Raw genomic sequence first — 14,876 nt, forward strand, 5'->3', positions numbered from 1 at the left:
GTTCCTTTCTTTAAATTCTTCGCTTTATTTTCTTCTTGAGTCCTTATAAAAAGCATGATGACACTGAAGACTTTTGTTTTCTTTTTTATTCTTTTCTCCTTATTTCAATTTTAGAAATATTTGTTAATGAAAAGTATTGTTAGTCTATTGATTTATACTAAGCTATGTTAAGAAATAACTTCCAGTGTGTTTGTACCCACAGGTTGGTGATAGTATTGTTCACAAAGCGAGAGAGACCTTGGAACGAGCTATTAAACTGGTGAATGATACCAAGAAATGGGGCGCTAGGGTTGTATATGGAGATACTGACAGGTAATGAACTCTGCTTTATAGTTGTCCTTTTATATCTCTTCAGATATTCATTTCAGTGTTTGAACTAGCTTAAGGGTAATCCTTGCTAAAAACAGAGTTCTACTTAAGTCCTTCCCAATCCTTAGGATCTTGTGATCAGGATTAGCTCAAGTCCTGATTTACCAGATATGATCTTAAGAGACAGAAAATTTAAGTGTTCTGAGCCTGACTTACAGAGATTCCCATGGCATCCCTGCAGATAGCCAGGTAGATAGTGATCTGCAAAAATACTGTATACACAGGAGTCTAGTTTGTAAAGAAACCACTTTTAAAAATGTAAATGATTCCTCATATAGGTGCAGCTCTGTGAATTTAAATGTATGTCTTAATTTTGAAAGATACTGCCAAAGCTGTGAGTGTAACTTTTCACTAGGTCCCAAAATCTTTTTGATCTTCTACAAAAAGTGCATATAGGCACATAAAGTTTTCCATTTGATTCCAGAAGGCTCATAGTCTTCCTGAAGCCCATCATCCGTGGACTGACAAAGGACAGGACTCTCTCTGAGTCCTGAATTAATAACTTCAGCCTAGTTGCTTGCTTTGGTATTTATTAGGGCCCAGGTATTTATGTACCATCTTATTTGTATGACGTATTAAATTCTTCTAGAATATAGGTATTATGCAAATTTCATAGAGTCTGATATTCTTTTCATATGGAAGGCTTAGTGTCACAGTGGGATCATGCTAAGAGCACTTGCCTCGGGAGCTCTGATCACTAGCAGGGCAGTAGAAGATAACGCTTCTAATCATTACAAACAGCTTCTAGGTAATCTTTAAACAGCATTTAATCTTCTCCATTCTTTAATGCACATGCAGTCAGCATAATCATATTAATGCTGAATGAGACCTTACCTCATACAGCAGCTGTTTCATTACTAACAGGGGGGATACTTTCAAGTTATCCAGGCCCTGATTATCCATAGTCTCTACTCTGCCCCATCAAAAGCCACTCCTAAGTTTGAGTATTTCACTGCTTTATAAAACCACCGCTGCTGAGTAGTCCGGCAAAATAAGAGTTACTAGAACATCATTTCGCACCTTGTTAGCAGAGCTCCTTGCAAAATATTTAGGGAAGAGGACAAAGTTAAACCTTTAAATTGTTGAGTTTAATTCAGGATCATACATGTCCGTGGTTGATACCATACACAGAGAATCAGAAGTTGGCATGATTCTGATTGTCGTAATTTTGTTTAGCCTTTAAGTTCTTTAAGAATTCAGACCAGGGGCACCTGCGTGGCTCAGTGGGTTAAAGCCTCTGCTTTCAGCTCAGGTCATGATCCCAGGGTCCTGGGATCGAGCCCCACATCAGACTCTCTGCTCAGCAGGGCGCCTGCTTCCTCCTCTCTCTCTGCCTGTCTCTCAGCCTACTTGTGGTCTCTGTCAAATAAATAAATAAAATCTTTAAAAAAAAAAAAAAGAATTCAAACCAAAAAACACAGATTCACAGAATGTCAGCTGGAAAATGATTTCGGTGCTATTTAGGTCAGCAGTTTTCACACTGTCAGGAGGAACCATTAGAGGCACATTCCACAGGTACTGCCTAAAAGCACATTGTACGCAACTGATAAATTATTGAACACTACATCCGAAACTTTTTTTTTTTTAATTTTTAATAAATAAATAAATAATAATAAAAGCACATTCCCCATGTCTAAAATCCCCAGTTCATCAGCAGTGGAGCTATAAAGTAATACTCAGTGTTTTTTGATTCCCATCTGGTGCTTTCTCATTAAGTCAGAATTCACAGGTGTTTTATGATTCCAATCAAATAAATTTATTCATCATTTCATTGAAATATACTGTATGAGGGCAAGTCACTCCAGGACATGCACTATCAGTGGTAGTAGTATCACCCTAACAATACAAATTGGGAGCAAAACTTAAATAGTACTTAGATAGTACAATGGGTTTAGGCCCCACAAAGTTCAACCCCACCCAACAATATTTTAATTCCTTACTAATTATTTTTTCTTACTATATTTACTTTTAACTTGTTTCTTTGAGAAGACAATAATGATAAATGATTGAGAAACACTGCTTTAGGGATAATAGATAATACTTGGTGAAGTGAAGAAGTTCTTAACTGAGAATGAGGGGATCTGGTTTCTCTTTCGAGCTGTACTCCTAGCTGATTGTGTGGTCATTAACAAATCACTTAGCCGCTCTGAAGCTCAGTTGTCTTATAATCAGAATGAAGGAAATCTGATAGATGATGGTGAATGACCATTGCCTCCCTCCAATTTCAAGACTGCTGTTTTATGAATCTTGGGGTCTAGCTAAGGGAGATCAGTTACCAAAGCATCAAAAGTACTGTTAGAAGGGTGTTTCTCTTTCTAAAGCAGTTATGCATTATTGTCCATTTAGAAAGTATAATAAACACACTGCATTTCTTCAGTTTGATTTTTTTATTAAAATATAATTGACATACAGTATTAGCTTCAGGTGATCAATACAGTGATCTGGCAATTATATACATTATAAAATGTGCACTATGATAAGTGTAGCTACCAACTACATACAAAGTTAAATATTATATTACAATATTACAATAATATTACAATATTATTGACTTTTTGACACCTTACAATATTATTGACTAGTGGTTCAAATAGTTATTTTATAGAATAATGGTTCTCAATCATATTTACTGCATCCTCATGGGATATGACCTGCTCCCATCAGTTAATAAGTGTTGTCTAGAATCTCTTGGATCAACTATACTCAAATTTAAAAAATAAGTTTTTTTTATTTTTTTAAAGATTTTCTTTATTTGAGAGAGAGAGAGAACATAAGAGGGGAGGAGGTCAGAGGGAGAAGCAGACTTCCCATGGAGCTGGGAGCCCAATGCAGGACTCAATCCCCTGACTCCCAAGTCGAAGGCAGTTGTTTAACCAACTGAACCACCCAGATGCCCAAAAATAAAAAATTTTTTAAAAGAATCTCTTGGGAAATTCATCTGATTATAGTTGAGAAAGACCTCATAAGTTATTCTAATATCCCCACTCACTACCATGTGAAAAATCACTGCTCTATATGTGTACTTGGATCTCTCAACCCAAAGATAAATGTTATTTAACTAGATTAAAAGCACCAGTGACAGACAAAGAAATTCATTTTAAAATTGTCTCTTCATATGTAGGCTATTCACCTCTATTCTGTTAAGTGACCTTCCATTGATCTTGGCCAGCTGTCTTGAAGCTTAGCTCCGAATAAAACTGGCCAAAACAACATAGACGGACTCAAACCCACTAACTACTGGGTAAAATCTCATATACCCTATAATAAAGATAACAAATAACATCTAAGATAACAAATTCATCGAGGTATACTAAGTGCACAGTTGTTTAAAAATGCACAGCGTGTAGTTCAGTAAATACGTGTATAGATCCGTGAAACCAGTTACCACCTCGGTTAGGGTACAGAACATTTCTGCCAATGTAGGAAGTTCTTTTGTATCCCTTCACAATCAGTCCCTCACTTTCATCCCCTACCACCAGGCAACCACTTATGTGATTCTATTACCAGTTTTTCCTGTCCTAGAGTTTTATAGAAATGTATATATATGTACTTTAATTTCAAATCGTCTTCATCATCATTGCACCTGACCATGTTAAGCATAGTGATCTTTTAAAAAACAAGTTTGGCAGTTACATCTCAAGTTAAACATAACTTTACATTTGACTCAACAGTTCTATTTCTGGATATTTACCAAAAGCAAATTTGAATTTAGGTCCACACAAAGGCCTGAAGCAGATGTTTATTGCAGCTTTATTTATAACAGTCTAAAACAACAAACAATCCAAATTTCCACCAAAGGGTGAATGGATAAACAAATGTAGCATATCCATACAATGGACTATTGCTCAGCAATAAAAAGGAACCAGTTACTGTTACTTCAGCAACACGGCTGAATCTCAAGAACAAGCTGAAAGAAGCCGGACATAAGAGAATACATACTACATAGTTCCATTTATATAAAATTCTTGAAAGAAAAAAAAATCTGTAGTAATTAATAGCAGGTTTTGTGTTACCTAGGGCCAGGAGTGAAAAATTATTACAAAGCAGCAATGCGAAGCTTGGGAGGTGATGAAAATGTGCTTTGTTTTTCTAAGGTATCATAGATTTAGTGGCTTAAACAACAGAAATTTGTTTTCTCATAGTTCTGGAAGCTCAAAGTTCAAGATCAAGTGTTAGCAGACATGGTTTCTCTTGAAGCCTCTCTGTTTGGCTTATAGATGGTTACCTTCTTTCTGTGTCCTCACATGACCTTTCCTTTGTTCACATGTGTCCCTGGTGTTCCTTTGTATATTCAAATATTTTTTTCTTATAAGGACACCAGTAACATTAGGCTCATCTCACCACCTAACCTAGGGCCTCTTTTTAACTTAATCACCTCTTTAAAGGTCCTGTCTCCCAAGTATACTTACATTCTGAGATCCTGGGGTTAGGGCTTCAACATATGAATTTTAGGGGGACACAGTTCAGCCCATAAGAAGGCTGTGTATTTGTCAACATTCATGGAACTGTACACTTAAGATGTATTCATTTTGTTATATGCAAATTATATCTCAGTAAAGTTGCTTTTGAAAATAATCTTACAAAGGGAAGTTTTAAAATCTGTTTTAAAAATAAATTTGTATTGGTGTAATCAGCATCATATGGGCCTAACAAAAAAAAATATTATAGAAAGCTTCAAGTGGTTTGGAGTATAGCCTTTAAAATTAATTTAGATTGAGACCATTTTTATTTTAAAGACCTTAAGTGATACTGAATAAATATTCATTTTCTTAAGCTTCTCGTATCAGACTCTAAGTATTATCTCCAGTATTGGCAGAGAAAGCTTTTCCAAAGAAACCATCCAAATGAGATTTGAGGTCCAATATAAAAAACATTTAAGAAGTAAGAGATTGGTTTAGGTGGCCCCAAGACTAGGAGCAAGAATCTTTTTTTTTTTTTTTTTTTTTAAAGATTTTATTTATTTGACAGAGAGAGATCACAAGTAGGCAGAGAGGGGGAAGCAGGCTCTCTGCCCAGCAGAAAGCCCGATGCAGGGCTCAATCCCAGGACCCTGGAATCATGACCTGAGCCAAAGGCAGAGGCTTAACCCACTGAGCTACCCAGGCGCCCCTAGGAGCAAGAATCTTAAGATCATGCTTCAAGATAGTGTTCATTTCTGCTATTTAATATCTTTCTATTAAAATTATAAGCAAAGGGGCGCCTGGGTGGCTCAGTCAGTTAAGTCCAATTTTTTATTTCAGCTCAGGTCATGACCCTGTGTCGGGGTCACGGGATTGAACCCTGCATTGGACTCCATGCTTCAGTATGGAGTCTGCTTGAGATTCTCTCTCCCCCTCGGTCCCTCCCCCTGCACTCACTCACTCTGTCTCTCTCTCTCTCAAAGTAAATAAATGATAAAATTTGCCAAAAAATAATACATGAAGATCAACTTTATAACTCTTATTTAATATGTTTATTAGCTATTAGTTTTGTTGATCCCAGATTGTGCTATTATTCTGCATTATGTTGGAGAAAAATACCCAATACTTTTGGGTTTTTTTGTCACATTTTTTGAGTATTTTTTGTATTGCAGTTTTTTATTTATATTAGAAATTCTTCCTTCTTGACCTTCACAAACTGCTCTTGGAATTGTACCTTAGAAATATATTTCTAAAATTCAGATTGGACAGTATCTTTTTTTTTTTTTTTAGATTGTATTTATTTATTTGACAGAGAGACACACAGTGAGAGAGGAAACACAAGCAGGGGGAGTGGGAGAGGGAGCAGCAGGCTTGCCGCTGAGCAGGGAGCCCAATGTGGTGCTCAGTTCTGGGACCCTGGGATCATGACCTGAGTCGAAGGCAGACGCTTAACAACTGAGCCACCCAGGTTCCCTGACAGTATCTTTCAAAAAACATTTTTAGTGTATACCATTAAGAATTTCACTGATAGAAATTTGTTCTCGCTGTGTCTCTCTCTGTCAAATAAACAATAAATAAAATCTTTTTAAAAAATAATAATTAAAAGAACTAAACAGTGTGGAAAAATGTTAAGATGTACAACTAAATTAAAGGAGAAAGTTATCCAGCAATAATGATCTGTGATCCCAGATGAGAAGAGATTTACAGATACACCCACAAAGGTTTGTAGTGCCTTTTTTCTGAATGGTATGATTAGGTGGCTGTTTTCTTCTTCATCCTTTATGTTTTCTAACATTTCTTCTGTGAACTTATATTACAAAATATATGTGTGTCTTTTTTAAGTTGTCTTTTAAGAGAACATAGACTCCTATCTCCTAATGGGAAGAATGTCAGAATCACACTGTTTAGACCATGTAGGATGACAGATATTATTTCTTTGGACAGTACAGTCTGCCATAAGGAAGTTTACTTCCATATCACAACTAAATTTTCCATTTATTTATAATCACATTTTCTCTTATTTTAGGACTGATGTAATTGTGTGTCATATAAAGCCATTATTATCTAGGAATAACTCAAGACCTTCTTGGCAGCTCTGACAGCTAAGCTGGTCTCTGTGTAGCCAAACTAGAAATACTAAATGTCTTAAATATCTGTAATAAGATATACAGGGAAAGTATGGCAAAACAAGAAAGTTTAGATAGGAAGCAACTTAATAAGGAAAAATGTGGGGGGGGGAGGATTTCTTTGGTATTAGAGTATTAGCCAGGAAAGTTACTCTTGATGAAACTTTTTTATTACAATGACTTCCTCGTTTTTTAATCCTCTTAGTATGTTTGTGCTACTGAAAGGAGCCACTAAGGAGCAGTCTTTTAAGATTGGTCAGGAAATTGCTGAAGCTGTAACTGCTACCAATCCTAAACCAGTGAAATTGAAGTTTGAAAAGGTAAGAGAATATATTAGTACTAGTAATCACGTATAAAATTCACATACCTTCTAGAGATTTTGGACTTGCACAATACATTTTCAGAATCAGTAGTAGTATATGGGTCTACAAAGTGTTAAATTGAAAATACTTTCCCTTAGTTTTGTGTAATTTTCTCAAAAAATTTTTAGTAATGTCTTTATGTAAAGAAATAAAAAGATTGTTCCAGTTAACTATTGCTTTGTAACAGACCACCTCCAAACTTAATGGTGTAAAATAGTCACCCTTTTTATTAATAATGCTTACAGATTTTATGGGTCAGGAATTCAGAAAGGGTGCAGCAGAGATGGCATGTCTCTGCTCCACAGTGCTTAGTTGGGAACGTTTAAAAGCTGAAGGTAATCCAACCAACAGCTAATGGCTGAAATTAGCTTGCTCACTCTAATGTCTGGGGGTTGATGCTGGCTGCTGTTTGCAACATCATCTGGGGCTGTCAGCTGGAACACCTGCACTTGGTCTTTCCCTGAGACTATGTGTTCTTCCTCACAGCATGATGGGGCTAAGTTCCAGGATGAACATTCCAAAGAAAAACAGACAAAAGCTGTTTTGCTTTTTTTGACCTTGTCTCAAAGTCACACAGCATCATGGCCTGTCTAGATTTAAGAGAGAACATAGACTCCCATCTCTTAATGGGAACAATGTCAGAATCACGCTGTTAAGACCATGTAGGATGGCAGATATTTTTTCTTTGGACAGTAGAGTCTGCCATAAGGACCTTAGACTATTTTCATTTTACCTTAGATATCAAATATGTATTTGGTTCTTTCTATATAAAGAATACTAAGCTAGGAGAGGTGTGGCATGCAAAGAAGCATAAGACCACAGTCCCACTCTCTAAGAGCCAATACCTAAAAGGAAAGATTAGAAATCTTTTATTTTAAACTTACAGAAAGTCTCATGAGAGCAGTCTCCCTAAACACGTAAGAGCACAGATAAAAGGATATATTATGTCCTCCTGGGCTGGATGGGGAGACCCCATGTAGGAGGTAATATTGCACTGTGTCTCAGAAAATGGTTAGATTTTCAATAGGCAGCCATGGGGCTGCAGTCATTCTGCATTGAAGAAAATGGTATGTAGGAGAATATGGAGTTAGAAAAGCACAATATGGGAATAGAGAGTACAGGGAAAGAAGTCTGGAAAAGAGTTAAGACCAGATTGCTGAGTGTCTTGAATGCCAAGCTAAAGTGTTTAAAATGACTCAGAAAAGTTTAATAAACAAGAGTATGACATAATCAGAGGTGTTTGGGGAGGATTGTCCTCACGATGGTATACAAGATGGATTGGGAGAGGGGAATCTCAAGATAGGGTGCAACCTGCATAGCCTGAACTAGGGAAAGTAAAGAAAGGACAATTCAACTGAGAAAGAAGGAATGATAGGAGTTAGAAGTGGTTGATTTAAGAGAACAGGTGTGAAGTGGGTGAAAGTACCTACTTCGGAGCAAGAATTGTACGAGAAGAGATTCAAAGATTAGGATATGGTATTGCCCTGAAGAGTGAGCATTCTAATTGGCGCACAGACAGGGAGAACAACTAGAAAACAGTGAGAATGAGTGCTGTCCTAGAAGTACACATATAGTGTGGACACTCACTCAACTCATCTGGCATGACACCAGACATGAAAATTTACCTGAAATAGATCACAGACCTAACATAAAAACAAAAAAGGCAAACCTTCTTAAAGAAACTAAACACTAGTTAAGGATTATAATGTATATGTTCATGATGAATATTGGTTTGTAGTTTTTTCTTGTATTGAATTTGGGCCCAAAAAAAAAAAAAAAAGGCTAGTTTCATACAAGTTAGAAATGTTCCCATGTATATAAGATTAGTATGGTTATTTTTTCTTAAATTGTTGATGGAATTCACCAGTGAATCTCTCTGGTCCTGACATTTTATTGGAGAGAGAAGGAGGGAAGTCATAGATTTTTAATTACAAATTAAACATCTTTAATATATATATTGAAATATTCAGGTTTTCTTATGTCAGTTCTGATAACTTGCAGTTGTCAGGAAAATTTTCATTTTTCCTATATTGTCATATTTATTGGCATGAATTATTTATACTTCCTATGATTTTGATTTCTGTAAGACCATTAGTGACATCCCTCCTTGATATTGATAATTTTTTTTTCTTTTTTCTTATTTATTTATTTATTTTGCCTTGATCATTTAGCTAGAGGTTTTTCCATTTACTGAACTTTTTGAAGAACCATTTCCTTAATTTCTGGTCTTTATTATTTCCTTCTTTATACTTACTTTGGGGTTAGTTTGCTTTTCTTTTCCTGTCTTCTTAATTTAGAAGTTTGAATCATTTATATTAAATATTTTTTAATGTAAGTATTTTAAGATATATATTTCCCTCTAAATACTACTTTAACTTCAAATTTTGCTATCTTATATTTTCATTATTATTCCTTTGTTTCAGTGATATATCTACTGTCATTTAGAATTATGTTAAGTACCAAATATTTAAGGATATTCCAGAAATCTTTTTGTTATTATTTCCAGTTTAATTCCATTGTGGTCAAAGAATGCACTGTGTATGATTTTAATGCTTTTAAGTTTATTGAAATGTGTCCTTTGGTCCAGCATATGGTTGGTCTTAATGAATATTCCCATGTGACCTTAAAAACTATCTGTATTCTGCTTATGGGAATGTCCAATAAGTGTCACTTAGCTTAAGTTAATAGTGGTATTGTTGAAGTCTTCTATATTCCTAATGATTTTCTGTCATTTCTGAGAGAGAGGTGCTGAAGTTTCTAAGTATAATCATGGTTTTGCCTATTTCTTCCTTTTTGTTCTGCCAGTTTTTATTTCATACACTTTGAAGTTTTCTTATTAGGTACATACACATTCAGGATTATGTATCTTCCTGACAAATTGATACTTTTATCTTTGATAATGTTTCTTATCTTGAAGCTTACTTTTTCTGATATTAATATACCTACTCTAGCTTTGTTTTGATTAGCGTCAGCATGCGTATCCTGTTCCATTTTTTATTTGTAACCTTTCTATGTCCTTACATTTGAAGTACACTTTTAGTAGTTTATTTCTGTATCTCACTTTTTGGTTAGATCCAACCTGATTACTTCTGCCTTTTAGTTGGGTTGTTTAGACCATTTACATTTAGTGCAATTATTGGTAAAGCTTGGGGACAGAGGAAAGGACCAATTTGGTAGCATTAAAAGGAGGTGGAGGGCCCATGACCATTAATCTAGGAATTTATCCAGTAGATTAAGCCACGCAAGGTTGTTCACTGGGACACAATTTGTAATAACAAAAGGTTGGAAACATCCTAATTGACCCACAGTAGTAAGTAACTAGTTACATAAATTGTGATACCTTCCCATAATGGACTACTATGTATCTATTAAATAAACTGAGCTTTCTGTACTAGGATGGAATGCTCTCCAAGATACATTATCAAATGAAATAAGCAAAGTACAGAATGATATATATGGTAAGCTACCATTATGTGTATAAGTGTCTCTGGAAGGGTACACAGGAAATCTATAATAGAGGATGCCTCTAAGGCAGGGAAAGTAGAGGCAGGAAGACCAGGGCTTTTCATTGTATATTCTCTTATAACTTCTAATTTTGTACTTATAATTTTTAAATATGTAGGTGTTAATTTTTAATTGTTTAAATAGATATAATTGGCGACTTTTGAGAGAGCTGTGTCAGCTACAGTAGGGGCAAAAATTTGATAATGCAAACAAAGGAGCTGAGTGGTAAGGAAGTAAAGACAACTCATTTTGTGTGCTTTCCCCTCAGAATGTTGTATCATGAATTTAATTGGTGCTAAACCATATTTAGATTCTGTGTGTGGGTAATTAATATTTAGTTAAAGGCAGAAAAAGACATAAAAATAAAATATTCGTGGTAGGGGAAAATTGTTATTGAGAGGCATTTTGTGAATCCATTACAGGTGTATTTGCCCTGTGTCTTACAAACAAAAAAGAGGTATGTGGGTTACATGTATGAAACACTGGAACAAAAGGATCCGGTATTTGATGCAAAAGGAATAGAAACAGTCAGAAGAGATTCCTGCCCTGCTGTTTCTAAGGTAAGTTTTACCTATCTTATTTTCATCTTTAAGAAGTAAGTCGCTAAAGAATCTGGTGAAAATCCTTAAGCACACATCACCGTGGCCCTCCTAGCCTCTGTGACTGTGTGTAACTATTAGAGGAGGAACTATATGATTTTTGAGAATTTCATTTCTAATGAAAACAACTTAATTTGATTTTAGCCCTTAGTTTCTGACTTCTTCCCACAACTTATCTTTTATCACAACTGCTAAAAAACAACACATGAACTTGATAAGAATTTCCTGCCTATCACCTAGAGATGATAATGTTATCATGTCAACACTGAAAACCTAGGGAGCAGGATAAAGAAACTAGCAACAGAATAATTTTATAAGTAATCCATTGTAGATCAACTGAAATTTTATTTACTTGAATGATTAAATACAAGCTAGATTTCTGAACAGTGGTACCATAAATTACCTAAATTTCTCAACCACAGTAATTGTAACCAATAGTATTTTTTTTTAAAGATTTTATTTATTTATTTGACAGATCACAAGTAGGCAGAGAGGCAGGCAGAGAGAGAAGGGAGGAAGCAAGCTCCCTGCTGAGCAGAGAGCCCGATGCGGGGCTCGATCCCAGGACGCTGGGATCATGACCTGAGCCGAAGGCAGAGGCTTTAACCCACTGAGCCACCCAGGCGCCCCTAACCAATAGTATTTTATACGTTTTCTTTACTCACTCACTTTACTCACTTCTTTACCCAGACTCCTATAACAAACCAAAAATAAGTGGTATAAATGGAACAATACACACTGATTTTTATAAGAGCATAAAAAGGACAATACATAATTGTCAATGTCAGTATATTATGCTATATATATAATGTTATATAATTTGAGATGTTTAATACTAGTTTCTGAAGAAATCTCATCCAGTGCATTCTTTCTCTAAGGGCAGAATCATACTTAAGCCAAATTAGCAAACTGAGTAAATATGTATTGGTTCCAGTATTCATAAGATACAGAACTTTAACCTAGAACTAATTTAAATTCAATCTGCTACATAAATCTGCTGCATGTCAGAAATACTCCCAGCATAGAGAATTCCTTCACAATCAATATATATTTCTTGACACTATGAAAAAGCAAAAGACTGATTTTGATTTCGCTGCTTGGTGTTATGACACTTAAACTTCTGTTGGTCCACCTGAGTCTGTAACAGGCAAATAAAAAACAATAAATGAAATTATGTCCGGCTTCTTGTGCTTAAGTATTTCATGTTACTCATTACATAGCAAATGTTTTATTTGCATGTTATTTTGATATGATTTTCCTCAAACTACGTGATACTATTTTTAAAAATAGCAAGCTATATAAGATCTCCAAAATATTTTCCAATTTTTAATGATTTTTATTATCCAGTTACTGTAAATAGCAGATTGTTTAGGTAGGTAGCAAATTACTCAGTAGTTACATAGTTGAAAATATAACAATGATGAAATGTACAGGGGATATTTTTATAAGCATATCCTTTTTTTTTTTAAGATACTTGAGCGTTCTCTAAAGCTGCTATTTGAAACAAGAGATATAAGTTTAATTAAACAGTATGTTCAGCGACAATGTATGAAGCTTCTGGAAGGAACAGCCAGCATCCAAGATTTTATCTTTGCCAAGGAATACAGAGGAAGTTTCTCCTATAAACCTGGAGCTTGTGTGCCAGCCCTTGAACTTACAAGGTAATGATGCACACCACAGTAGAACTCTCAGTACCTAGCAAGCGTAGTCCTGGGATTCTGAATGGTTTGGAATAGATGAAAAGACAGCTAGTCCACAGGCACACAGTTTCTTCACCTGCCCAGACAGAGCCTCACTAAAGGTAAATAGATGCTCTCCCATACTGTGTAAACTCTGAAGAGGAAGAAGGATTTCCTCTTTTGGGCTTCCCTTGAGAAACTACATTCAGTGAAATTATAATCTGGTACAGAGCTTGAATTGTTTTTCCACATCAGAATCACTAGGTAGTCCTTAATATGAGTCTACCAGAGCACTTAAATGGTATCATTCTAAAATCCGATCATCTAACCAGCTAAATTTTCTCTTCTCTTTCACTGTTAGATTTATGATAGTTCTTATTCTTCAGAGATAGAAAACATTTTAAGTTGGTATCTGGCAACTCATGTTGTTTTTCAGGTAGCAATGATTTACAATGTAAGTTGTTTTAAAAAAAACTTTTAAAGAATATCTTTTATTTAAATTAATAAAAATTAAAATTTAAAAGATTTAAATAAAATAAAAAGTTAAATAAGAAAAGATTTAAATCTATTTTATTTAAATCTTTTTTAAACTTTTTTTTAAAGATTTCATTTACTTATTTGAGGAAGGGAGAGCATGAGCAGTGGGGTGAGGAAGGGCAGAGGGAGAGGGAGAAGCAGGTTTCCCACTGAGCAGGGAGCCCAAAGTGGGGCTTGATCCCAGGAACCTGAGGTCATGACCTAATCTGAAAGCAGACGCTTAACTGACTGAGCCCCACCTGAGTGCCCCTACAGAGTAAGTTTTAAACTTATATTATATCTGCTTGGTGCTTATTAAGTCAGGTGTATATAGCTCTCAAAAAAAATTTTAACTCTGGGCACCTGGGTGGCTCAGATGGCTGAGTATCTGCTTTCAGCTCGGGTCGTGATCTCCAAGTCCTGGAATTGAGCCCCATGCCGGGCTCTTGGCTCAGCTGGGAATCAGCTTCTCCCTGTGTCTCTTCCCCCCTACTCATGCACCTGCTCGCTCTCTCTCTCTCTCTCTCTCTCTCTCCCCCCCTCTCCCCCGGCCAATGAATAAATTTAAAAATCTGTAAAAAAAAAAAAAAAAAAGTTGTAACTCTAACATAAAGGTATCCCTTGTATTCTCATGGTTTCATAATTGTTTAATTATCACTTAATTTTCCGGTAAGATGCCTTCCATAACAGTTTTTGAGTGAATATCTATCTGGATTTAAATAGGAAAATGCTTACTTACGATCGGCGCTCTGAGCCTCGAGTTGGAGAGCGAGTGCCCTACGTGATCATCTATGGGGCCCCCGGAGTGCCACTTATCCAGCTGGTGAGGCGCCCGGTCGAAGTGCTGCAAGACCCGACTCTGAGACTGAACGCCACTTACTATATCACCAAGCAAATCCTGCCGCCCCTGGCAAGAATCTTCTCACTTATTGGTATTGATGTCTTCAGCTGGTATCATGAGTTACCAAGGGTAAGCCTACCAAATAGTACACCTGTGCTATGACTAGCAAGAATTCACTTGCAGTTTCCAGTAGAGCTAAAGAGTTTATTTATGTGCTATAAGAGGCAACACAGATGCTCTATTATCCTAAACTGGCAAAGGCTCCACCGTCTTCTGGTTTCCTAAAAGAAATTAAGTTTTCTACAAACACCTTCCCAGCTGCTGTCACATTGGTCAAATTATAGAAGAGTAAAATAAATTCTGCAGCTATTTCAGATAAATTTTCATAATAAACCAGCTAATAAAAAGTAAATGAAGAACAAAAATTCCTTCAGAATAGGTGCTTAAGAAATGTATGTAGTATGCCATATCTCGACATAG

At 35.7% G+C, this 14,876-nt stretch overlaps 1 protein-coding gene across 1 annotated transcript in view; it reads left to right on the plus strand.

Moving 5' to 3' along the window:
* REV3L (REV3 like, DNA directed polymerase zeta catalytic subunit) overlaps positions 1-14,876 on the plus strand; it is a 182,957-nt gene that overhangs the window by 159,894 nt on the left and 8,187 nt on the right. Inside the window, exons 26-30 of the mRNA XM_080806922.1 lie at positions 203-312; positions 7,101-7,215; positions 11,184-11,321; positions 12,831-13,021; positions 14,279-14,525. Of these exons, the coding sequence (XP_080663048.1) occupies positions 203-312; positions 7,101-7,215; positions 11,184-11,321; positions 12,831-13,021; positions 14,279-14,525 (801 nt within the window). The remainder of the gene's footprint in view (positions 1-202; positions 313-7,100; positions 7,216-11,183; positions 11,322-12,830; positions 13,022-14,278; positions 14,526-14,876) is intronic.

Source organism: Martes martes (assembly GCF_963455335.1).
Source record: "Martes martes genome assembly, chromosome: 6".
Lineage (NCBI taxonomy): Eukaryota > Metazoa > Chordata > Mammalia > Carnivora > Mustelidae > Martes > Martes martes.